This window comes from Haliaeetus albicilla, chromosome 16 (genome assembly GCF_947461875.1).
Source record: "Haliaeetus albicilla chromosome 16, bHalAlb1.1, whole genome shotgun sequence".
NCBI classification, from domain to species: domain Eukaryota; kingdom Metazoa; phylum Chordata; class Aves; order Accipitriformes; family Accipitridae; genus Haliaeetus; species Haliaeetus albicilla.
In genome coordinates this window covers 13,956,726-13,983,350 of record NC_091498.1, presented here as the reverse complement: position 1 = coordinate 13,983,350, position 26,625 = coordinate 13,956,726, and the positions used below count along the sequence as shown (strand labels likewise).

Here is a 26,625-nt window from a genome sequence, read left to right as displayed (position 1 = left end):
GCATTAATTTTCTATCCCAATCCACATCAGCAGTTTGGGAGAACTACCTGTAGCCTTCCCCCTGGTTTTACACTGATTTCCTGCTCAGTAGCTGCGACTACTGAGTATGAAAACACAGGATAAGCTAAGGACGAACACATTAGACTTCTCAGTGACTTCTTCTGACTAGATGTCAGCACTTAAAACACTATTTGAGTTAACTGTGTGTGGTAAAATTCAAAAAAGAACTGGAGAAAACTTAGCCAAAAGGAAGAGGGGGGACAATATTGAGATATAGTTCTAATTTAAGGAGCTTTTCCATTAACAATGTTTCTGTCAAAGTACTTCCACAGATTGATTCACAGTAGTTAAGAGAGCTCCTAGCTTTGCTCTGCTGGGATCAGAATACATGCATATATGTCTAACCTGAAAGAAACTCCAGAGCAGTAGTTACTTACAGCAAAGTTCTTTGGTTCTCCATTCCCCAGGGTCTCCCTTCCTGAGGACACAGTCTCGAGAGTACTGGTTTAAAGTGCTGCATATGCAGCTGGAAACCAAATCAGAGTGGGAAGAATTAACTGCACAGTGGCACATATCCTCAGTGCAGGTCTCTACATAGTCATCAAATGCAACCACTCTGGGGCAGTTTCCAAAACGGGACATAAGTTTCTTGCATCTTTTTTTCTGTAAAAAAAAAAAAAGAAAAGAAGGAAAAGAAAAGCAATACTTGACATTTTACCAACTTTCACTTTTATGGATGTGCATCCCAATTTTTGATGACACAATTCCAGGGTCACAAGGTAATTCAGGTTGGAAGGGACCTAAGGAGATTATGCAGTCTAACTTTCTGTCATGATGTTCTTTTTCTTGGATTGGAAACTGTCACTTAATTGTGCATTTTCTCACTATCTATTTCTTTAACCCTGTAATAGGATATTCTTTCAGCTATAAAATCAACATTTTGCTCAGATTCATGGGTAGACTCCTGAAGAGTTCAGTTCAGTCCATGTTCTGTAATTAACACTTGTTTCAACACAGTTTCTCCAGGGCCGTAGTTCAGGAAGGTTTATATTTCTTGGCCACACATACTTACATATTTACTGCATCTATCATCGTTCCTTCTAGGATGTCTTCCAGTGTGGTCATCTGGACGCACATCAGCACACTTTTCTGATGGGTCCTCTACTTTGTGGAAGTTCCCAAACTGCCTTGGATGCATTTTATACCCTGCAAAATCCCCAGACACATCTGAGTAACTGCCTGCAATTCTTTAGATCAGCTAATGGACTATAAAGATGCACTTAATCTTTGGGATCTAAGGCAGTCTGCTCTTCACCAAATGCCCAAATTTAACCGTAGCATCCATATTATAGAGGATGACAGCCTGATACAACTTCTGTTGAGATAGAGCGGGGAATATGGCACATTTGTATAAAGGCTTGCTGTCAGCCTGGGCATTTTTAATTGCATGAGACTCTTGACCTTTCTTATTGCACCTCATCACTTCCAAAGACTTCTGTTCATTATGGGTGTATTTTATCTTACAGAGTTTTGTTTTAGTTTGCCTTCTACTATCACAACCTAAAGTACCATCTTAGGTTCATATGTTTCTAATCATCTGGAAATCTATGACTTTTTATAGGCTAGAGAAGATGGGAAGAGGGAACAGGAGGAAGACAGGCACACAATACATGTATGTAACCATTACACTAGCCAGAGGGGTGCATTTTTCCAAAGCATTACCAGAAACTTGATCCTGGATGTGAGAAATCTTTCTGACTGTTTGAAATTTATATATTTTTATGGAAAGTATGCATAAATTGCTCTTCTTTGATTTTTTTAAATTCTTTTTTTTTTAAGAAAAGGTTTAATAGACAGATTTCTGACCAGGTCCATGATCCTATACTGGCTCAGTCCCTTAACTAAGTGCAGGCCTGAGAGAATGGCTTCCAAAAAATGTTGGTTTCAGGTGCTTTACCACTAACTTTTCTGGAAACAAAGGCCATTCTAAAGCCCCAAGCTCTTTGAGCCATGTGATTTGCCAAGGATCTCAATTGACATTAAAGAATATAAAGTTTCAAGAAGAGCTACCCCATGCAAAAATGGCGTTTTATTTCCTGATAATTGTTTTCCTCAAGTGAAAAGAGTCTGAAAGTGAGAAGAAATTTTGGACCTTTATGTGCAGTGGATCTTAGCCTGGGCAGGCAGACTGCTGCCTGCTCAGCCCAGGGAGAAGGATATGTTCAGAGCAGAAAGGAGGGACATGGGAGGCCACCTGGTCCCTGGGTGTGGTAACCTGTTATCTGTGGAACCAAAGGCATAAAAGAAGAGCCTATTTTTCTTAGAGCAATGCTTCTCAGTACCAAACTGTTTCTTCAGAAAAATGTGAGCCACCTTTAGTTTTTACCTATTGAGCTTGTAAAGGGCAGAAACATGACTAAGATGCATCCAAAAAGCTTAATATGAAATATGAAAATGAACCCCAAATCTATCACTACAAGCGGTATTTTTAATTGCATCTCAGGATTCTTTCTGAATAAGTGAGATAGATGACAATATTTTTCTGGTGACTTAAGAATCCCAAATATTACTTGAAGGGATGATGTTATAACTTTGGCTTCAGTCCTGCAGCTAATATCCCAGGATGCAGGTTTCTTTCTGCTCTTACAACCTGATGCAGAATTGTAGCTTCAACTGTTTGCTCTGTTGGACAATTTCCAGTTCAGTGCAATATCTGAAGGTATCTATGGATAGCACCGTGTTTTCTGCAAAGATGCTCAGTGAAATCTCTCTGGCTCAGTGATGATGCTTTCATTTCATTACAAAGGCAAAAATGATCACACTTGATACCCAATTGTAAAATGATGAAAATGGAAGGACAGAAAATGCGTTCATGCCTCATTTGAGACTACAAGTTCCTTAAAGTTTACTACTATCAGTGGAAAGCTAGGCAATGTTTCTGCATGATAGCCAGGCAATTAATTTGGGTCAAAAAGGGCTGAGACTCTTGCAAGTTTGCAGACAGCAGAGGAACCCAAATCATCCCAGAACCTCTTAAGATACATCTCCTGTATACAGAAAAGTTTGTGTATTTCAGAGTGTCTGTCAGGAAATCTGAAACACTGCTTAGAGAAAACAGATACCAAGTTTGGTGTCACATTTTAACAGTTCTGTTCTATGTGGAGTATTGTGTATTCATGGCCTACCATCCAAAACCAAATCATTCTTCTCACTGCCATCATAGTTTCCACATAGACCACATATTTTCTCTTTATATGTTTCTTCCAGGTCCAGCTACAAAACAAAAGGAAAGAGTTTAAAGGCTTTTCCCCACATCAGCAGCACATGTTACAAAGTGATTCACAACAGAAAAGCACAGTAGCAGAAATGCTCATTAACAATTTGCAGCAGTCTGCTTTTCCATTACAAACCTGCCATAAAACTTACCTGCAGACAGGTTGAATTTAAACGGGAAGATAATCTTCTAGCAATTGTCATTGCCACCTACTGAAGAGCTAACTGAAGCATGCCGAATGCTGGAGTAATCCTTGGACCAGTGTCTCCCAGTATAGAGACACTGGTATATAGACATGTGGTAGCTCTTGCAAGGTACCACAGCTCCACTCTGAGCAGGTCAGATAACAGTGCTTTGATGCTGGATGCTGCAAAAAGCAGCTTCTGGTCATCTTTTAGCCATATCTAAGGCTTTTTCTAGTCCATAGTCTAAATGGAAAACTTCATAGCATTTCTAGGGGTGGGTCTGTCCAGCATAACTTGTTCTGCCTATACTTGGGGGCAATGAAGAGCCAGGTTAGCACATTATTGCCTTGCTAGATAAAACTATTGCACCTAATCACTCCTACATGCTTGGAGGGTAGTACTGGCATCACTCAGGTCCACAAAAAAAAAAGCAGTGCTTTTCCTACAGGTGTGTCACCCTAAAACTGTGTCCACGCTACAGGTGGTGCCTGTAATACTTCAGTACAGGGGAAGGGGGAACGTAAATACTTCATTAAATCAGAATTTGAATACCACTTGATTGCTTCCTGATTTTTTTTCTCTCTATTCACCTTCTACCCTCTCTCTGTCTCTCTGAACTGCAAAACATGACATACAACTTTCATTTATTTAATCTCAGTGCTGATTGTGGAGGGTAAGTGTTCACACCCAAAAGTGTAAATAGACTGTTTCAAAAGAGGATATTTGGGGGTGGATGTATAGAGGGGAACTCCCGCATAGCAAGGCTTTGGAATGAGAGAGGCCAAGGTCTGAACTGGACACACAGATTAGTTTCCCACACAAGACGTGCATGGAGACAGAGGGTTAACTAACAAGTCAGAACTGTAAGCACTAGCTGTTCTGCTGCCAGTGCCCCATGGAGGAAGCAAATAACTACAGAGTTGCTATCTCCAGGGTTAACAGTGGCACCTTTTGTCACATAAAATGAGTTTGGAATGCCTGAGCATTGTGACTCTATGTCCCTACCACATGAAACTATTACCTAGTTTGGTATGTCCCTATCAGCTTATGGATACAGCGATACCTCCCCCTCACAATCTCTTATACCAACACAGTGCCTGCATCCAGCTCTGCTTTTTGCCATTGATGAGGTTCACTAAGAGAAAAACAACTAACTGGCTGTTCATACTAGGAGCGTGTCAGCCCAGTTCCACTTGAGTGTCAGGCCCAGCTTGGAAGTGACTTGGAAGTAAGTACAGGTGTCCTCAATCAGGATGCTTTTCAAGCTGAAGGGCATGTAGATCCTGGAAATTGGAGGGAACAAAACAGATTGCATTGGAAAAAAGTGATGAAATCCTCTCAGAGATATAGGAAGAAAAACTACAGTCAAAAGGAGCTAAATAACCCATGGGGACATTCTTTTCAAGGTCAGCCTTCATCCACACAATGCATTAAATTTAGGTATAATCACCTTGTCCACTGTGACCTTTTACCAACCTTAACACATAACACAATGTATTTTGGTCATGAGTATGTCAATACTACATTAGTCACTCAAGTGATACCAATGCAGCTCAGCTTGTTTACATATCCTGAGTACCTAGCCCAAAATGTTATAAGGAGCAAGACCACAATACTGGGAAAATGGGCCTCCGCATGAGGGTACTGTAGGTTCTCATCATCCCTCCAGGCTTTCCGTGACATTTGGGATTCACAGAGCTGTGAAAAAAGTTCTGTTCTGTTACTCATGTACTGACATGACTCAGACCTACATTGCTTTTTCATCTCACCAAGACAATTACCATTCATTTTCCCTGAAAAACTTAGAAAATCAGAAAATGGCTAAAGGATAGGAGATTTCTTGCCCTTTTGATTTAGAAGATACTGGGCTTTGCTACTATAATTACAACTGAGTGATGCTATTCTACATTTGGTTATTTCTAGAAGGTTGACAAGAGAATACAGCCTATATGCTTGCAATTTTCTCTCCAACAAGATTGTGAGGGTTTTTCCCAGAGTCAAAGCTTGCCTTAGCCCTTCATATCTATATGCTGGGAGCAGGTCATTGCACTTCTCATGAGGGCTGCCCTTTTTAAGGACAGGTATGATCACATCACAATGTCATTGTGCCCAACTTTCAGCTACTGTTGCATATGACTTTACTTACGGAGTATTTTTACCCTTCTGTTTGCAGTTTGCTTTCTTGTTCATTTCAGATTGGAATTAAAGGTGTGTATTTTGACTTCTGAAACTTACGTCTTTTGTGTACGTAGATCCCAAGGTAAGCTGTGATCTGCAAAGCAGTGCTATTTTCTAGACTAATCTATCATCTGGCAACAGAAAACTTTTTCTAAAAGGACCATCTGGTCCTGAACAGCAACATACAATGGTAGGGTTAGTACCACAGAAACAATGTTTTGAGGAAAAAATTCAAAGTTTCTACAAAATGAAAACCTTCTGTAAATAAAGTGTTGATTTTAACTCCTTCCCTCCACTTCTCCCTCCCAAATCAAAGCAATGTCTGTTTTTATAACATACACATAGCCTTTTGCTTAACATGTTGGTGTTGATCCCTGGGAGATGTAGTTTATATGCATCTTGCCTCCTCCACCACTATGGGCTGGACTCTTCACAATACCCAGTTCAGAGTGCTATGAACATATCATACATAGTCATTTGCACCTCTTCAGAATAGGACCACTTTCTAGACAGGCCACCTGTTGCTAATATATAGCAATAAAACTGCTGCACAAGAAAACAACAGTACGGTCTTTACTCACTTGTTCCCGTTCACTGTGATGCCTGTCTCCTTCACCTCCAAGATAACTCCATCAATGGTGACAGTGAAGTAGATCAGGAAGCTATTCTTGTCACTGCGCCTGATTTGGATGTTAAAGTCCTGGTAGCTGTCATTGCAGTGTGAAGCGAAGACATATGTACAGGTTCCAGGAAAGGTGAACTTAACATGGTCAAATGTATGAAAGTGGAAATTGCCCCAGGTGGCACATTCACTCCTACTGACAGTAGAGACCTGGACTAAAGAAGGAATCATAGGAGGGGAGCTTAGATATTCACCCCACATGAGGTACTTTGCTTTTTTTGTTGTTGAAAACATTAAAAGGAGAGATTTTCACAGGCAAAAATGTTAACCCTGAAAGATACTAGCTTGTGGGAAGCAGTTTCGTCTCACTAAACTTTTGAAGTCCATGCCAGAGATACCTCCATTGTAAGCCCAGGCTCCTTTGAAGTTAACAGTGAGAAGCAGAAGAGGTTCAGCTTCCCTACCTTACATACCTACTTAGGAAGAAGATGCTCCAGGACTGCATGATTCTTTCCATTGTCTATAAAGGTTGCTGAGGGGTGCCAATGTAGATGGCACCCCTCAGCATTTACACTGTAGATATCTAAAGTGAAGTGAGGGAAATCCCATCTTGGCTGCCTAAATCTCATTTCTACTTTTGAAATCCTGCTTCTTAACCCAGGCAAGACTTTGGTCCAAAGCCTTGAATTGAGTCCCTTCCAGGAGATACCACAGGTAGCATGACTCTTCAGCAAAATGGCAGCCACTGATCTCAGCAATTGAGGCTGCCACCAGCTTCAGCAGTCAGCTCAGAGCTACTTGTTTTTCATCTCAACCAAAACTCATGTCTTGGACCTCTGAGTTGTATCTCCATTGAAGGTATTGATACATACTTTAAGTGCATATAAGACATCACTTCAGAAAGTAGTTTTCATACCACCGAGCTGCAGAAAGCCAATAGGAATCACCTTGAATTAAATAAGATATGCTTGCTACAAAATGTTTTTAGCATTTCTTCTAGGCCCACCTGAAAGAATGGGAAATGAAAAGAGGCAAATTTCTTTGTGTTGTTTATGTAGCATGTTTAAGAAAATCAACATCCATCACAGATCAAATCAAAAGCAGTCATTAATGTATTCAGTGAACTCTAAAATATTATTAAATATTCCTAGCTAAGAACTAGCAGGGGAACACTGAAAAATTCAGATCTTGATGTCAGAAATGTGCAACACAAACTCAAGTGCCAAGAAGTGCTTACAGAAACAGCTTTTTAAAGGGACTGTAATCTGCCATAGGTGTTTGCAGCGCTAAAGTAGAGTAGGCTAATTTAGCACTTTTCTACGTAATAATGAGGGGAAATGAGAAAGTTTGGCTATTCTTGGAAGTGGAGTTGCTGGAATTACTAAGACAGCAATAACTGTGACATTAATTGTTTGTGTATTAATCAACTGGGAAAAGTGTACGACATTCAAAACCAAACCAGGAGGTAACAGTGCAGCAGACCACAAAAAATGTGATTACTCTTAATGCGGTATTTCATACTTGTCTATCAAGCCTAGCAGGCATTATGGTAACATACTTCTTCTATAAAGAACATATGTGAACTGTGTTGAAAAGGGTGTCACCACTTTTTTATGATGTAAACTGCATTCAGGAGTCTCCTCTTTAAGATGAGTCACTTAGGACATGAAACAGTTGATAAGCTACCTAGTAGTGAAAGAAAAAAATGTAAAATACTTAAATGATTGACATTAAGGGTGAAAATGTACAGTTAAACAGTATCTGGTGTGCCTACAGCTCTTACATGAATATGTTACACATTTTCATTTGAAAAGTCTATTTGTCACCTATGGAGAGCAATATGTGAGCAAATAATCTGAGAATTAGATTTTTTTCTTACCTATCTGAACTGGTTCTTTGCCCTTGCAACAACTCCAAATTAGGCAGAAGATCCAAAATGACCTCCGCTTTTTTATTTCCATCTTGCCATGAAGCAGTAACTTGAAAATCCTTCCAGGGGAGTGTTTTTTCCTTGGCTTATAGGCAGATTTTTATAGCCCAGGAATTTGGCATGAGAACAAAACACTGATGGCAGGGTCCCTGAAAGGTGGAGCTTCATTCAATTTTCTTTCAGTGGTTCATGTTTAGCAGCCAGCAACCTCCTGTCTTTCAGACAAGACAGGTATCAAATTCTCTCTTGCTTTATGCGGAGACAGAGAGCTGTCCTATAGGTCCTCCCACCCCCCACCCCTACAGTGTTGCTTTTTCTTTGGCAACAATAGTTTTTATTTTTGTAACATCTGATTAGTAACAAGCAATCATTGCTCTCTTTCAGAACTTTTCTCTTGCTTGCACATCACCACAGTCCCCCAGGTAGAGAAAAACTGTTTGTTGCCTCTGCTAGCTTGATGGCGACTTCTAAATGTTAGACCAAAAAATATTGTAAGGTCAGGCATAATGTGTGGTTTATTTAGAGCAAAAACTTTTGGCAGCAGGGCAATGTCCTTTAAGAAATGTATCCAAAATATCTTACAAAAAAGGCCAGAGATTTACTGCTTCAACAGACCAGGAATGACATTAGTCCACATAGTGCAAACTTCTCGCCTTTACTGCACAAATGAGATTTAACTGCACCAGTCAGACATAGGAAGTTAATTTATTCTTTATGCACACAGAGGTGGTGGTTTCTCCAAACAGCATAAGGGAGCAGCGCCCAAGTCCCACCAAAATGTAGGCCACAATTCATTCCTTCACCTCCTAAATTATGCTGCTGCAAAAGGGTCCCTTGGTGCTATTGGAGTGTTTTAATAGACTATCACATACCCATAAAAAATCCAGCAGGCTCAGTCATGATCTGGTCTACATTCCCCTGTAGGACAGTTCTTGGACATCCCATCACAGATGTTTGATGTTAGTAATTTTAGGATCTTTTTTAGAGATTTACTTGTTCTGCTGGCACAAGCTGACCTAGCATTTCTTCACCTTATCCATGCCATGGGGGAACTGCTCCTGACACAGAGGAAGCCTCTCACCTGGTCCCAGAAAATCAAACATGGGTAACAAACGTTCCCACAATTTCAACTGCTCCATGCCCCTTTGGGAATACACTAATGCCAGAATGATTGCCAGTAGTAAGTGGGCATAAATATAGTTTAAAGTGGGCTTAGGTTTCACCGTTGTTGCAAGTCCTCAGGTCGAGTCTGTCCATGCACTCACTGGGGAATATGCATGTCCTCTTAACTGGTTGGCAGACAGTAAGCTGGCGCTTGAGAACTGCATCTTACCCACTGCTTTACCAAGCTTTCCGGCATTTACAAAGTTAAGTGCCCTAAAGCTGGCCCACTGCTTCTTTCAGCTGTTCCCACTACACAGTTATGAGCTGCTTACTCAGTGGCTGACAGAATTGCAGGTGCAAATGTCTGCCAGATTAAGATTTGCTGCTGTGGTTGCTCTCAAGAAAATCCTGCACCAGCAGGCAAGAGCATTGTGCAGCACATGAAACATGAGTTCATGTTACCCCTTTCCCACTGTCCATGCCCCATTAATTCCATTGTCAGTTGCACTTGAGGCAGGGCACTACTGGAAGGTAAAGTCTGTTCTTGAAGCCCTGCCATTTTGGCTGGAATACAGAACCAACAGACTTTATGGCACCCTGCTGATCTCCATCCAAATAGTTAGAAAGTAAACCAGCAGAATATCTAGTAGATAAACCAAACCAGGAGAATACGACATTGTAGGTATTAGGATGGTCTGAAATTGAATACAGTGCAATAGTAACACTAAAATTCAGCAGATTCCCATGGTAACTTTCAAACTGAGCTCTTGTACAGGCTACAGAACAGTGTTAAAGGCAGGTGTGGGGAAGGACTGTGAAGCTCAGAAGAAAAAACACATAGGTCAGTAGACCACTGACACTGACAAAGAGAGCTTAGTTGAGGATAAAGATGGAAAGATGAAACCTATTAATCTTCCCAAATCAAAGCTAGTGTCAAAATCCAAATGCAGAACTCTGCTAAGATAGAGTCCATTTTTAAAAATCATGGTCCTCTTCCACCCAGGTAATCTCAGATTGGTATGAGAACAGAAAGAAGAATAGGACTCTAGGAGTATGATTCCTGAACCTAGGAAAAAATCCCTTTATTACCAGCAGACAGGACAAAAGCAGCAGGAACCACACACAAACTACTTGCCAAAGATACCCTTCAGGTTGGAGTAGACCTTAGATGACAAAGACATGGTGAGGCTGTCCATTGCAACTCCCAGCCCTTTGTCTTCTACATGTGGGTGGTTCGGGGGCATGACAGGGTGGGCAGGAGGGATGAGCTAAGGCATGATTTCCCCCTGCAAGCCTCATTTAGCACTCAGGGGCCTGGGAAGAACATAAACAGCACATGTTAAAACTGTGTCCAAGGAACAGACAGAATAAAACAAATAATTCATTAAACCACCATCCACTTATGCTCCACTCAGCAGAGAAAGTAATCTCAGTCATCCGGGATCATCTCCTGAGAAAAGCAAGAGCACATTTTTTGCTACTCAGAGAAACAGGAAACCCAATCCTCTTGATCCATACCTAGCCATTTTCTTACCTCTGCTTGTCTGCTCTGTCATTTTTGCCATTTCTTTGCCATTTCTTGGGGACCAGAGTTCCTGTCAGTGACTAACCAGAGCTGCCGCTTCTGGCTTCTCCACAGAGAGTGCTGGCTACACTCCTTAGAAATCACTGGATGCTTCAATGCCCTGTAATGATTTCAGGGCTACTTATGGGGGAAGGAGATTTACATTCAAATGAAGGTTTTATATTCAAGTGTGGCAACACTGAGGTTTTCAGAAGAAATACATGGTCATTTTCGGATGGAAATTCAGACTGACAGGGAGCTTGTGAATACGTTGGTCACTTACCACCGTATCATTGCTATTGCAGGCACGCAAGTTATAGCTATTTCCCCCTGCAGTGACATACTGGGATTAATAACTTTTCCCTTTATTGGGCCCTGCAGCAGAAGAGGCCTTCACTCTGCTGCAGCTGTACTAGCAAAAAGAACAATTCCTCTTGGCCCCTTTACAGCCCATTTCATGGATCATTTGCCATTAAAGGGTATGTGATTTTAGTAAATACAATAGGTAAATATTAACTCAGCTTCTTTATTGACACTGACTTACTGGAGATAAACTGTCATGAAGCTAATGTAATACACCAGCCAATCACATCTCCTATTTTTTGATACAAACTTGGTAAAGAGGCATTCAAATTGGGAGCATCTGGTGGATTGATGCAATCCACAGCCAGCCACCGTACCGAAGCCTGGCAGTTGCATTTGTACCATACCCTTTTGTCAAAAGGTGATGCTATACACACTATAAAGCATTAAGGCTACCAAGACTTTTCTAACACACCGTCCTAGGACAGTCCAAGCACTGGAGGCGTTCAGCTTGGAAATCCTCTGATATTCCAGCTCATTTCAGGCAAAGCTGGTGCTGCTTCTTAAAATGTGAATCCATTATAAAATGGTGTTTTACAAGCACTGCCTTACTAATAACTCTGGAGAAATGCTGTGTACTTCATTAACAAGGTAATGTTAGCTAGGAAAATAATTAATTTGGATTTGGTGTCAAGCCCTCTTGTGCTGATAATCCACATGATAAAAACATCTGAAGTGAATTTGGCAAAATATTTGACATAACTGATGGTTACGACACTAATTTGCACATTCTAAATTGCCAGAAGAATTCAAGAACAACATGGATTACATTTTTATCCTTGGTGTAATCCCATGGAATTTAGGAAATTCATATCAAAGATTTATTTGATCCATCAGATTTGCATCCACCACACAGTTTGAAATGGCTGGCAGTAAGTATAAGGTGATCTGTAACAGGCAGAGGAAAAGCAGGCAACGGATCTTTGTCATTACTTGTCAATTAAAATGCATGAAGAATGCCTTCAGTATTTTAATTTTGATAGGAGATGGTTGGGTATCTTCTTACATTTTGCCTTAGAATGAACACAAAGCTCCTTAACCTCTCATCTTGCCATAGGGTTCCCTGATTTTTGCTGAACTAATCAAGGGCATTAGTTACTCTTGTTTGCAAAGAATTAGTTCAGCTGCTCTTTTCTGGTTTTGGGGGTTTTAGGTTTTTTTTTAAGAAGATGTAGATCTTTCAAAATCCACATACAAGGAGTAATGACACGGCTGATTGGTGTTTGTGCACACAGGTCTTATTGACCTATTGGCACTTTCTCACATGAGAAAGACTGCCTGCATAGAAAGCCATCTCATCAGGAGCTTGGGCCCTTGAGCTTTTTCTACTTGAAAGATTTTTCTTGAAACAACCTTCCTGGTGAAAAATATGGAGTAGCAGAACAAAGGGAACCCAGGGCCCTATGTAGGGAAGGATATGAACATTCTGCTTTAAGAATTAGAGCTTTATGGGTTTCAGGCTAGAGCAGATTCCACCCCTTTTTTTAAAAGCAATTTCTTATTTCATGGATGCCAAGACAATTCAGAAGAGGCCACTGCATACTTAATACTGAAGCGTGTATACTTCTGAAATTACATGAAATTACATACCCAGTAACCATATCCACCATGACTGAAAGTCACTGCAAGCCAACAGAAAAGCAGAGAGATGAGGCAGAGAACTGGCTGAGGTGAGAAGCTAAGCAACCTTGGCCTGTTTTTTGGGGTTTTTTTTTGTTTTTTTTCCCTAAATTGGACTTACGTTATATCCCTGTTAAGGACTTGATCTAAAATTCTGTCAGAGCCTTTCTACTGGACTCGTTAGGTTGTGATCCTTCCAACATGAACCATGGTATTTCACAGTAAGCAGCTAACTTTTCTATGTCATCCAAATTTCAGAGCTTGCCTTGCCTTGAACGCTGTAGCCACTAAAACCAAAGCAGTTTTGTAGGTGGCTGAATACTATTTTTCTTTTAAATTCAAATGACTATCCAGAGAGAGGAAAACCAAGACAAATCGGGCCACAGCCTTTCCCGGGGCCGCTGTTTAGCATGTTGTGGAACTTAGAATTAGCCGCCCAATAGCTAGCTGCCCTTAGTGTGCTGTGTTTAGCTCAGGCTCCCTGTGTTTTTAAGAAGAATGAGTGTACAGCTCCCATAGGTGCTGCAAGCAAAGTGCAAGAAGTGCTTGGCTACACTAGTCCAAAGGGACTGGCTATTGAAATTCCATTGCTGTGTCAGGTCACAGGCACTGTGTAAAGCCACATTACTTGATCACAGTTCCTGTTGCCTTTTGTTACTGCTTAAAAGAGAGCTGCATGAAGCAAAGGTGCTCATTCTCAACCCCAACTCTGCCATACTTTCTACTTGATTTCTGCCAAATAAGGTAGTTGTATGTATGTTGCTTCACTTAGTATCCGAGGTTTCTTCTCCATCTCACATACAGGCTAATCTTTGCACGATTTGAAAATCTGTGATGCTTCTCTTATCATTAGGTTAGACTGAGATTAACAGCCTTGATATGGTCAGGCAGTAGCTGCTTCTATGTGCAAAGGTTAGCATTTGTGTGACTAACTGAATTAGGCTCTCATGACTAGTCCTTCTGTTTTGCCTTCAAAGCAAACAAGATTTTCACTCAAATATATCATATAATATGACCAGGAACAAATCTCCAGAATGATTCTCACAAGAGTAGTTGCTTATCACTGGAAGATCCGTGGTTTCCTGGAGATAAAAAAGCTCAATGACTGTCGGGAGAACCCATTTTTTTTGTTAAATGTGGAAAGGAGGCTAGCCAAAAGCATAGCAAAAGGTGACATAAAGTGTTTTCTGTCTTTAATCCATTCTGCAAGAGAAAGATGTTTTGATATGGAAGTTGTTGAACTGAAACAATATCAAAAATACATTATGAGTTCTACTATGTTTGATGAGTTTTCTCAAAGTCTTGGAATAAGGGAAAAACTACAGTGGTGATTTTTCACTGTTCTAGAGACAAGTTTGTGAAAGGAATTCAAGTATTTTACATACGAATGCTGAAAAACTGGAACATTAAAGGAAATCCAGTTTGAACACATCAGATTTTAAAAGGGTGATGCTGAAAAAGAAGTTAGAGGATTTTCTACATCAGTGACAGGAATATGCTTACATAGCCTGGTTCAAAGTTAGTGTGGGGGACTGCCAGTTAAGAACACAGTTGTTTGTGGTAGCCTGAAAAGATTCAGTTAATTTTGAGGATTAAGATTGAGGAAATTTAGCCTAGGAAGAGGGCTGCTTAACTTGAAGAACTTGTTCTACCTTAAAATACCCCTACCCCTCAAAGCTTCTGCTGGGAGATGACATTTCAGAAATTGTGTAGCAATGTTACAGTTATTTAAAGGTATTTCAGTTTTTGTGGGACCTAAAGTTCACAAGAATTTTCTTTTCTATGATCTTATAGTTTGTAAGTCTGTTTCAGACTCTTTTCCCAGTATCTGAGTTTGCTTTGCTAGACAAGTTCAGTGTATAACAAGCACAGTAACTGCACGATTATTTACTTAGGGCTTTGCCTTTGCTGAAGTCCTTTCATTGGGGCTTATGTGCAGAATTGCAAGTGCTTAGTTCAGTGAAGTGTGGTTTAGCAAAGTACAGTCCAACAGTAACCATACTGAAAATTTTATCTTACCCTTCCTCTTATCTTACCCTACAGCACAAATTGATAATGTTACAATACATAGTTACATCACTAAACAAGGTAGTTGCTAGATCAGAAATCCCTACCTTGTATTATTTTTCCATATTGCTAACAAGCATTTTCCTTTCTGCCCCTGGTGTTCTCAAAACACTTGTCCAGTAATGGTTCATAAAACAACTGTGCTCACTTTATCAGCAAACCTTCTAAGATCTCCTTTTTAACTCCAGATGAAAGTTCTCATGGTATTACTGTAGAGTCATATGAACAACATTGAATTTCCAGTGCATTTCCAGGTAAGTAGGAAGAAATTTTCTGAGTTTCAAACTACCTTGGAGCAGACTACAACTGAGAATGAAACCCATGTATTTCCACAGTTAAGGTGCACTGCACAGTCGCCTTGCTTCCAGGGAAGCATGTAACCTACCATAAGGAAGGCTTAGGGTGCATCTAAGGGAATACTTGTGTGTATCCCCTGCAAATGGCCCACAATGCAATAAGACAATCAGCTTTTTCTTTTTGCTTATTAGAGTGGCCAAGTGTGTCAAGAGCTGCACTGGAAGCCCCCAGCTGCACTGCTCTTTACTTGTGTGGCAACGGGCCCCTCCCTGATCTGCAGCCAACGCACCTAGGTTTGCTCCAGCATTTGGCAGTGGTCTCCTACAGCTAGCTCTATGCTGAGGAATTTTCTGTAAGGCTGCAGCTGCCTGGGAAGGATTTGCCTGAGCTTCCAGCTGCCTTGGCGGAGCCTGCACCTAAGGCAAGGACTCAAAATCACAACCTCTGGTAACCAAGGCAATAACCATGCTACAGGTAAATCCAGCTCCAGCCTGTACTTGGGAATTCCAGCCTGCCTGTATCTGTCCTTCCTTCCCTTAGGGAAAGCAGCAATAAGGCCATGGGTTTTTTGTTTGGTTGGTTGTTTTTTTCACCAGAATGTCCAAGCAGATTCAAGGACTTTGTTGAGGGTGTTCAAACGCCATGCTTAGAGGAACTCAGCTCATCTCTTACTTAGGGACAATGTGACAAAGTGAGGCCAAATCAAGCAGTTCTTGGAGAGCAAGAGCTAGGACCCTGGTTTTTGGTGCCTTCAAAGGCTGTGTGGCTAGAAGTCCCACTTGCCTCCCAAGAAGGCTTCCTCCTTTTTCAAGGCGAAACTAAAACTGCTAAGTAACTGCAGATGAAAAAGAAACAAACCAAAAAGTATCCCTTTGCCACCAATGAAAGTGGGAGGCTAGACAGAAAGTCTAAGAGGAGATCAACACAGGACTCAGGCGTGGACAGTGTATTAGCCACTCTGCCACCCAGGTGAACTCTGCTGGGGCTCTTGCTACTGTTCCCTTCTTGCTAGACTTCAGGAGACAAGGAAATTCCTGGAGAATGGAGTCATTCTTGAAGGAAAGAGGGAGTCAATCCTATTCCCTTCCAGCACCGATGCTTTTTATGATGCTGCCAGTGCCCCTTGCAGGAGGTCCTGCCTGAGAGACAATGGGATCAGAAGTTTCCACCATCTCCTCTGAGCCCCCAAAGCACTGACATTGCCTTGTAAGACGTTTCTTCAGTTTGTCCCCTGAGCTTTTCAGATGAATCTCTGCTTGCGACCTGCAAACCCAACAGCTCTTGCTTAAGAAACAAAATGGTCCATGGGATCAGGTAGGACAGGTCTCCATTTACTGCCAAGAGGGTTGTGGGAAGGAGCAAAAGTGCTGCTCACTGCCACTGCTACTTGCTTTGTAGGGATACACAGTTAAAGCTCCTTTCCTTCCTTTTTCTCCAAAAGACTATTTGTGGATTTCTGTGCTGGAAAAAGCTTAATCTGTTCAATTTTGTCATCCAGTTCCAAGGGAAATACAGGTGTGAACTGAACTGCAAAGTTCTAAGGTGACTAAGAGTGCAGAAAGGGGTGGAGGTTTGACATGTACAGTTTGACCTGGAACTGCCAAGCACTTGTAAATTAGAATTCTCTGACAGCGCCTGCTTGGATGCCTGCTTATGGCACCTGCTTATGGGCAGCACTGACCCAGCACCAAAACTGAAGGGGCTGCTATAATCCAGAGCACTGTAAGGAACACCATCCTGTACATGCATGTAAATTCCTATCAGAATAATTTTTTTTCAGCGCTTACTAAGAGCATACAAGTGTCTGTGGGGAAATACCAACATTCATTCTTCTCAGAGGTGAAACCCTCTACTTGATGGAGTACAAACTCCCTTTTGGAGGCAGCTTTGCTTTTTTTGTGTCCAAAGTGATTTTACATTCTTAGCCATAGACTGCCTTGCAGTGGCGAAGCCAAAATCTGCAGCCTTACTGACTTATACAGGATCTTTTAACTTCCTTATTTAGAAGTAGTTTGCCCATCACTAGAAGGGACAGAAAGAGCCCATGCAAACTACAGAACAAAAAAAACCAAACAAAAAAAACAAACAAAAAAAAAGCAAGGGAGATTTTGGTCTTCGGTGTAAATATAGTGTGCAGCAAAATGCCACTAGTGGCTTGGAATATTTTTATCTCTTTTTCATAGGAAACAAGGCAGATTTGACCACACCTTGTATCTGCTTGTCTCCAGAAGCTATTGTTGACTTCAGCCAAATTTAACTGCACAAATGAAGATCTCAAAGACAGCTAAATGTCAACAGATTTTGAGAAAAGTGATTTTTGCAAATGACTCAAAGAAAAGTATGGCTGTAGTGTCAGCCCAGAAATCGTTAGACAACAAAGAATCCACAGAGAGTGACCTTGTTAATTCCCCAGGAGAAAAGTCTCAGTCACATCTCACAATGAACCTAGAGACAGAAATCCTTCGAAACCCATGCTAAAGCAGAAACCAGGCTTCATTATTTCTGGAGCTTGCTTCGTAAACTGACAAAACTTCCTTCTTCTTAGATCAGCTACCTCTCCCCCTCCACAGAAATTAGCTCCGTAATCATAGTGTCCTAAAGATGCAAAACTTCTGGAGTTTCATTTTCTGTGCATTCCTACCAGCGTCTGCATTCTAAGCTGCAATACATTTGGCAGGGCTAGTAGTAGCACAAAATGGTGCCACCAATTCTTTAGGTAGCAAAGATGCTTGTATTCAGGTTGGCTGTGGCTCAAGCTCACAAGGGTAAAGCACAATTAGTGTTCATTAACAGAGACAAAATAATACCAAAAGCATTTTCCACACACAACAGAAGGTGTAATTACCCTCATTGTACTTCAGATGATCCAAGAGAGATGTCCATCTCTCAGCTAATCTCCTTCAGCTCCCCTTACAGTAAGATCAGATAAACAGGCACTTTAGAATGCAATGCAGCTAACGTCCTTTGGATATGTCCTTTGTTATGAGACAAATGAATGTCGAAAATGGCTATTTCTCTCCACTTCCTGTAGAGGAAGCCTAGGATTACTAGCTCAGAGATGGGCATCTGGTTTGCAAGCATTGGAATTTGGAGACCTCTTACTATAGTACTAACTATACATCCCTTCATATTCTCATACCTGAGGGACTACTTTCTTAGCGAAAATACATAATTGTGATGAACTGAGACAGTTCTAACATACACAGCAGCCCTGCTAAAATGAGATCTAGTGCTGAACGAGAAGTTTCTCCGGGTCATCTGGATCACTTCATGATGCATTATTCATCTTTAGCTTTGTTCTGGCCAACAGCATCAACTTCTGCACCACCTTACACATTGAGTCCTCCAGACAGTACCTTCTGATATTTCAGTTTTTAAGGAGCTAGCAACAGATACCCCCAAAATTTAGGAAATATGTCACTTGACTTCCTACAACTTGAAAAAGAATTTTTTTTCTCTTTTAAAAGTCAGGCTCATCAAGGCAGCATGAGAATAAGTACAAAACCCATGTTTTTTGAAATGTGCTTTTAATCATTCAGAAAAAATAAGCTGATTATAAAAAGACCCAAAAGGCTGTGCACTTGGAAGAACACAAATTTGTGTTCTTATTTTGTGCACAAATAAATACAGCACTGTTAAAAATAATGGAAGAACAAACAGGGTACAGTAATGGGGAAACACAAAGTTCAAAAGTAGTCAAGGAAGATGAGAATTGTCCTTTTAGTTGAATGTTGCTAGTTTTTTCCCCCTTCATTTTGCTGTTAAGCTGATGGCCCTCTTGATACGGTTCAGAGTGCTTGCCTTGTCATTTTCTTCTGTGCTCTGCAACTCACTGGACTGTGAGCTGCTACATTCAGTGTCTTGACAGCTGCAGCTTTCCACATATATATACTTATGTGAAACTGAATGCCCAGTGGGGCATTTCAGCTCCACTTCTCTCACTGTAGTCCTTGATTCCCTGCAGCAGGAACAGCTGTGGTCCATAGAATTGGCCTCAGCAGAGTATCTGTTAACATGGAAAATGGCAACATTACTCTGTGCCGGAAGCCAACATAGAGAGGATAGGGTGAAATTAGGTACAGAACTCCTGTGAGAAGTTTGGAATAATATGTAGAAGAGCCACAGTTGTGGCTAATGAAAGTGCTGAGCTCATCTGACAGAGCAGTGGTTATAACAATATGCTTTTAAAATTCATTGCATTTGCTGAGATTTTTTCTGATAAAACAATTAGTATGGAAGTCCTTGTAAAAAAAAACAGTGAGTTCTAGGAGCTCAGCTTCCTTATATCCCTCTCACCATCCTGGCACTGATGGATGTTAAATACACCAGATCAACAACTGAGGGCAGACAAAGCCCTGACCCAAATAAGAAAACTGCATAGATAAGTGGCTATAATGTCATCTACAATGGCATCACATCAATCAATTGGCTGCAAGGGCTACAATTGCATCACGTGAATCAAAGTGCATATCCCAAACCAGGCAGTGTTAACAGGAAAGGAAAGCAGCAGCTCTTTCTGTTCTTATCTCACAGCAAATTATTTTTTGCAGCTTTGTGTTCATCAGCTTCCCAAGCACCATTCCTAACCTGCAGAATCTGTCAATATCAGGCTACAAACTGTGTCAAGAGACATCTTTTACTTGTATTTGTGTGCAGAGGCAACCACAGCAAGACTCTAAGATGATAAGGTATTTCAAAATACTAATAAACCCCCTGGCTATTCGGGGTTCAATCTGAGACTAAAGATCAGTTTTCTCCCATGCAAGGTACCATGTGGCATATTCAGTGATAGGCAGCAAATGGCAGTTTCTTTGGGGAGCTAGAATTACATTTTTTTCCAGTGTTTTAATAGCTCAGTACCAGGTGTCCTACTAGCCACTTTCTTATAGCCAGTTTCTTGTAGATTCTCTTATTTCAGAGAAAAATGTACAGTGAAACTATTCTACTAGCACCAGCACTCCACCCCTATAGCATTTGTTTTTTAATTTCTTTATTGTATAAAAATGTGCATGTTTCAATTTTCCTTTAAAAGATGTATGTGTTTTTCATTTTAGATGTTAATTATTGAGAAGCTTTTCAGCTTATGAGCATCAGGCCTGGCTGCTCTCTGGGCTCATTCCCATTACAGGAAATAATCCATGATCTTTTGTGATGATTTCCAGCCAAGGTGGTCTGACACAAATGACAGACAAGCCAGTTCTTAATGGATGGATAGACCTTATCATAGCTGTCTGAATCTCAAGGCAATTTAATACACTTTTCTACTTTGTATTAAGACAAATCAACTGTTCAGTCACAGATTTCATGATTTTGTGCCCATGATTTGGGCAGCTGATAGTTTCAGGTCTTCTACCATTCTGTAGTCTAACTATTTATTGTTCCTTTTATATAAACAAGCTCAGTGCCAGCAGAATTTGAATCTTATTTTCCAATCAGTTGACTTACAGTGAGGAGGTTCCACATGTTCCTTCACATTCAGTCATGACAATTCTGTCCACAGAATGGCAGCCCTTATAGACGATAAAGTCTTTTCTTTGACGGACAGAGCAGGGTGTGGGACTATCCAGAGGTGCACCTATAGGGAAAGATCAGAAAACACTTTCAGTGAAATAGCTCCAGAAGTTCCTTGCAGTTCATCACCCTCTGGGCTTCACTAGTGCCCTCAAAGAATTGTCTTATGTGGTCTTTCTGCTCCAGTTTAAACTTTCCCAGAGAGATTGGACAGTGAATGCTTGGAATAACAAACATAAATATAAAAGCATCTATTTAAATACAAACATATCAGCCTCTATGGCTGGAAGATGGTTTGATTTAAGAAGAAAATTCATTCTCTGTAGTGTTGATTCGGGTACATTGGCATACTTACAGGTTCTGCAACAACCATTAGGTAAGAATGTAATAGTTCCCTAAAAAAACAAAGAAACAGGAGAAATAATATTATTTTCTTTCCCTATATGAAAGAGGCTTTTAGGGCAATAACTGAGAAGAGCAGTTCCTCAATGGCTGGAAATAACCAGCAAAAACTGTAGCATTGATCTGAATAAACAAAGACAATGGTTTCTTCCAGACTTGATATCTATCAATTTACGAAGGATTGTGGAAATGAAGATAATGATTTGAAGAAAGTCTACAGTGAACATAATGCAATTTTTCCTCAGAAACAATTCCAAAAAATGTTTTTTCAGAGACTTATGTATTTGAATGGGAAGTATGCATGGCATTACTGGCAGCCTGCTGACTGAACAGCTTGAGTTTCTGTAACATTCAAGAAAACATGGCTCTTGTTCAGACAGGACCCTGCACGAAGCAGTCAATGAGGACTTTGTATCTCAGTGCCGACCAGTGTTTTGGCTACTGAGAGACAGCTGCCAGCTATAAGCCTTGAACTCTCACCCAGGTATCTTATTTTATACACTCTATAGGTCTGTGCATGGATGCAGCAGAAACTTTTGCCCTTGGGACTGAGAAACTTTGGTTGAAAGGCCATCAGAGCTTAATTTGACTGTTGTTGCTAGTTAGGTGGCTGAACTAAACTGAAGTAATCTATGCATTGAGTAGAGGGTGAGTTTTCCGTATTTACTTACAGGTTTGCAGCTCTCTTCATTGAATGCTGGGCAGGTAATCTCAGAGGTGGAAGAGATAAGCTGGTTGTGGATATTTACACAGCTATAAATGGTGCAATTGTTGTAAGGATCATTTTTAAACTCTCCAGGCTGCAAGTGAAATAAAATGTAATAAGGAAAGCTGAAACGAGCTCAGACAAAAATTTTCTTGTCCTCTGACAATGACTTTCCTCTTGTTTCCCAGTCAATTATTTTTAGATTAATAGCTGTTTTGGATACAGATTATTACATGTATTGCCGTATGCCATATGTGGAGAGAATCTTCAGTTTTACATGGGATTTCTCTTGGAAAAGAAAAATCCTCTAAAGTACATAGAGAGCATTAGTAGTTATTCACAAAATCATCCATGCCAATCAGTTTTGCCTAGGGAAAGCTAAACTGTTGTATGGTAATTAAGAACAATCCTAAACTTTCACCCTACAGGGGCAATAAAATTGTTTCATATGCAGGCTTTACTGGTGTTTTTCAGTACACAGAAATCAAATAATAAACCCCAAGCTTCCCAACACTGCAAGAAAAACCCTTCCAATGGTATTGGATTTGTCATTCCAGGAAGAGCCTTCCAGAAAATTTGATTTCATGAGTCCTTCCTTCGGGCCAAAAAGTTGTAGATAGGCTTTGCTTTAGGTGAGCCTCTGACCTTCCAGGTGCAAACTTGCATTAAGCCTTATCTCTGACAAGGAGATGTTCTCGCTCTGAAAGGGGGAACTTTACAAATTTGATACAGACGTAAGATATAGACCATACTTACACTCAAGATGAGGTCAGAATTCTCTGATGTATGTATAACACACTTAGTCTGCACACATCTTCCACAACATTCACCTTTCACTGGTTGACGTTCATATCCCTAGATATTAAAATTAATTAAAAATGAAATCACTATGATAGATGCATTTTTGAGAAAGAAATGAAAACATACTAACCCACTAATTGATTATGCTTTGAAGTGCACTCTAGATTTGTACCTTTCTGTGTTCCAACCCAACGGAAGACAAGTAAAAAAAGCAGGATAGAGATGGAATAAATTAAAGCACTATAATAAATATGCCTAATAATTAAATATCACTCCAATAAGTGCTCTACAGAAATTTCCCAGCTAATCCTCCCAATGTGAACTGAATACTGTAAGTTACACAGTCAGGCTTCACACAATAGATTGCTCAAGGACAGTTGGTATCCACACTGAAGTTGGACTCGATTTCTGCTCCCTGTGCTTTGCTTATATCACTCATTGATCAAACTGCTTTTCACATACATGGGTATTTTGTGGGGTTTTTTTGTTTGTTTTAAGTTTGTCACTTACTGGTTCACAATATGTGTTGCATGGAATATGTTCACATGAGATGATATTCAGTTGAGTGCTGATGTTAACTTCATTAGTGCAGAAACAATTCTGACACTTATCAACAAAGACTGAGGAATTAGGCTACAAATTTTAAGGAAAAAAGTTCATATATTAATGACATATGACATGTGACAGACATTTCTTAATTTTCAAAAAATCTGTAAACCAAGCTATGGAAAAGGAAACAATCATAAAGACTATTGGATAGCTATTTGGCTAGCCGTTTATGAAGACAACATTTTAAATACCAAATTTAATTTAATGTGTGTCTTTATTGAAGTCCTGTATAGCAATGATAAACTCAGATATTACAAGGACAGGTGTCATGCAAATATCTGCAATAAAACAATTACTAGATGCAACAGAATTTATTAGGAGTCTAAGTCTGTTTAGAATATTACTTATTTACAGATATTTTCATTTTTGAAAGCAGTCTTAAAACTGCAATAACATGCTGACAGTAAATATGGACTGACTTTTAAAAATGCATGCACACTTAACTCTAAACCCAAATCTGTCTCTGATACTGACACACAAACAACTTTTCAGTCCCTTTCAAACACAGTAACCTTTTCAGAAAAGATTTAGGCTTTGTGAAATTGATGAACTCCTGACAGGAATTTGAAAACTTCTAAAATATTGATTGTACTAGATAAACCTCCTCATAGCACTTCTGATAAAGCATACTAACTGGTGTTTTAAGCATTTTCAGAAGACTGTTGAAATACGAACTCACCAAGAACTCAGCATTCTGATGTACACAAACCCTCTTGGGAACTGTTAAGAAGCAAGGAGTTAGGTGGTTACTAGGGGAAAAAAAGCCCAAACCAAAACATCTTCACCCCACTGTAGTCAAACTCATTTTTTTCCGCAATGAATCACAATGCATATGGTCAAATACATTGGTTATTCCCCATTTCTGGTAGCAGATATGACATATATAAGGTATAAGAACAAATACTGCATGTGCAAAAAGGGAGGAAGATTTGGCCCAATATATGGAGTCCAGTTCATAGCCAAGAATGTCCACCTAACAGGTACAAGTAGCTCCTTGTTTCAATTACCAAGAACCAAGCAGACTTTGTAAAGCTACCTTCTACTGGGGATGCTTACAGGGACGTTTTGCTAGATTAAGCTGCGACCACAGTCCCAGTTAGTCCTGTAGCTGTTCTTACAAGTACTTACAACCGGAAAATTGAACTTGAGCCACCTGAGCTATATCTTATTTCGTAGTTGTTTGTCATAACCATAGCAGTAGTAAACAATGTTAATAGTAACCAATTTGTAGAATCTGACTGTGTTTATTACCTCTTTCAACAGGCTATTGCATACAGTCTAACAAAGTGTGATGCTAAATTACGTAATATGTAATGCTAATCATTGTAATATATTTTCAAGGGACTTACCACACTGGTACACAGGACAGCACTGACCACTGGGAATATGAGAATGAACTTCAAATCCCAGTGTACACTTGGGGGCTTTACTTGTGCACAAGCTTGTATTGCATTCTGAAAAAAAAAAAAAGAAGCCAGAAAGCACACTAAATCACAGCTACTAGAAATAGGCATCTATCAAAGCATTTAGGATAGACTTTCCATTGCTAGGAAACAGCCCAGATCCTCTCCAAAGAAACAGATTGCAGAAAGAGAACATTTTTTTTCCTAGTGAATCCAGGCACTGGATTGGGGGACTGCACTAGTTTATGAAATGTTTTCTACCATGTAATTACCAAGTGTTAAAAAGTATCACAATTCTTTGCAGAGAAGTAGTGGACAACTGTTACTCTCTCCAAGGTTGTAGGCAACTGCTGCAAAATGAAAACCCACATAGAATTTCATAATCTATCTGCATTTTACTTGAATAAAATGTGGTCCTGAACTCATGAACTATAGATTTAGTTCAGTCCCATAATTGTAAATTCAGTTATGCTGAGTCATTGCGATATTAAAACATATTTTCCTTAACACTAGGCAAGCTGATTTTAAAAAGCATGAGGAAAGATACTATTTTGTGACTCCCTGCTGCAGGTCTCTGGTGCTAAACTAGTTAATTTCTCTTTTACTTTCTATTCCTAAAATGTATAGAAAGACTAAAAACAAAAGTATAAACTCACTGCAGGTGACAATGGGGCAGCAGGAGTCTTCAGAATTGACTTCATTGACCTCATAGAAGCCTTCTCCATCACAACTGGCCTTATTTTGTTCGGCACATTCATGAGGCTCACATACAATGCCATTTCCACCTTCCACGCATATACAGTCCTGACAGTCTACTGTAAACTTTTCCCCAAACTGTCATTAAAGAAAATAAAGTGAGTGGTTACTCAAGCATGGTTACTAATTAAAAGAACAGAAGCAAAAACAGGAATGAAAAGCTGGGAGACAACAAAACAAGACTGCACCAGTGGAGACCACTCTCCTCTCCCCACCCCCAGCCTCTACTTGAAATACAAAAGCATACAGCAGCATACCTCTCTTGGTATTTTATCCACTCCAACACAGCCTGTGAAAATATCAAAATAAATTTCCATTACCACTCATACAACAGTAGACATCTCTATAATATGTTGTATGAGTACTGCATACAGTCAGATCTATGTTGCATACGTGAGAAGGAAACAACAAAGAGGAAACAAACATGCATCCAAGTGAAGCAGTATAACTCACCACAGGTTTTCACACAGACATCCACACCAGAGTCATACAGCATTGTTCCATTAGGACAGAAACAGCCTTCTACTTGTTTAGTTGAAGTTTCGTTTTGTTGACTGTAGGAGACAAAATGTTCGGAGGAACACCATTACTGTCATAGGCATGCAGAGGAGGATTATGTCAAATAACTTTTCACTGAAGATACAGTGGCAAATGATCATGTTTGAGATTTAGGGATTGTCAGTGTTCACGTTTGGTATAGCCAAACAACGTAAACAGTACAGGCACCCAGATTTAGGATCAAGAGAACAGTGGTACCAAATTTGACAGTTGATTTAAGACATAACAGGAGGTTGATTTCTCTCATCCACCTATGCATTCAATATGACTGAACAGTTGTTTGAGGTGTAACTAACAGTGAAGGAATTATTTACCTTGATTTGCAGGTTATCTCTTTAATAGGACCACATGCTCTGTATTCTTTATCTGAGGGGCATTTATAAGCTGGAATGGGAGAAAAAAAAGGAGGAAGAGCTCAGTAACAGTATCATATAAAAGCCCTGTGACCTTATGCCAAGAAATTAAACACTGTCTACTCATTTTCCATGTATCTTTGATCATCTTGAGAAGCAAAGAGGAAAAAAAAACCCAGATATCAGACTCATGTCTGAATGGAATTATTTTATGCAATTTAGCCGTAGAGATATAGCACCATACTTTACATTAAGGAGATAAAACCAAGAGTCTACATCTTGATTACAATTTTTTTTCATAATTTCAGTCTCTTTTGAACAA

General features: G+C 40.0%; 2 protein-coding genes across 2 annotated transcripts in view; both read right to left on the bottom strand.

Moving 5' to 3' along the window:
• LOC104321585 (mucin-5B) overlaps positions 1–8,220 on the bottom strand; it is a 44,488-nt gene extending 36,268 nt beyond the window's left edge. The window contains exons 1-6 of the mRNA XM_069803581.1: positions 8,139–8,220; positions 6,219–6,474; positions 4,628–4,742; positions 3,186–3,273; positions 1,073–1,206; positions 438–663 (exon numbers count right to left, since the gene is read on the bottom strand). Of these exons, the coding sequence (XP_069659682.1) occupies positions 438–663; positions 1,073–1,206; positions 3,186–3,273; positions 4,628–4,742; positions 6,219–6,474; positions 8,139–8,220 (901 nt within the window). The remainder of the gene's footprint in view (positions 1–437; positions 664–1,072; positions 1,207–3,185; positions 3,274–4,627; positions 4,743–6,218; positions 6,475–8,138) is intronic.
• A 10,500-nt stretch (positions 8,221–18,720) lies between these two features.
• MUC2 (mucin 2, oligomeric mucus/gel-forming) overlaps positions 18,721–26,625 on the bottom strand; it is a 59,311-nt gene continuing 51,406 nt past the window's right edge. Inside the window, exons 43-54 of the mRNA XM_069804031.1 lie at positions 26,265–26,334; positions 25,846–25,946; positions 25,650–25,681; positions 25,293–25,470; positions 24,583–24,687; positions 23,913–23,953; positions 23,135–23,257; positions 22,580–22,678; positions 21,789–21,917; positions 21,071–21,110; positions 20,650–20,779; positions 18,721–19,210 (exon numbers count right to left, since the gene is read on the bottom strand). Of these exons, the coding sequence (XP_069660132.1) occupies positions 18,955–19,210; positions 20,650–20,779; positions 21,071–21,110; positions 21,789–21,917; positions 22,580–22,678; positions 23,135–23,257; positions 23,913–23,953; positions 24,583–24,687; positions 25,293–25,470; positions 25,650–25,681; positions 25,846–25,946; positions 26,265–26,334 (1,304 nt within the window). The 3' untranslated portion in view covers positions 18,721–18,954. The remainder of the gene's footprint in view (positions 19,211–20,649; positions 20,780–21,070; positions 21,111–21,788; positions 21,918–22,579; positions 22,679–23,134; positions 23,258–23,912; positions 23,954–24,582; positions 24,688–25,292; positions 25,471–25,649; positions 25,682–25,845; positions 25,947–26,264; positions 26,335–26,625) is intronic.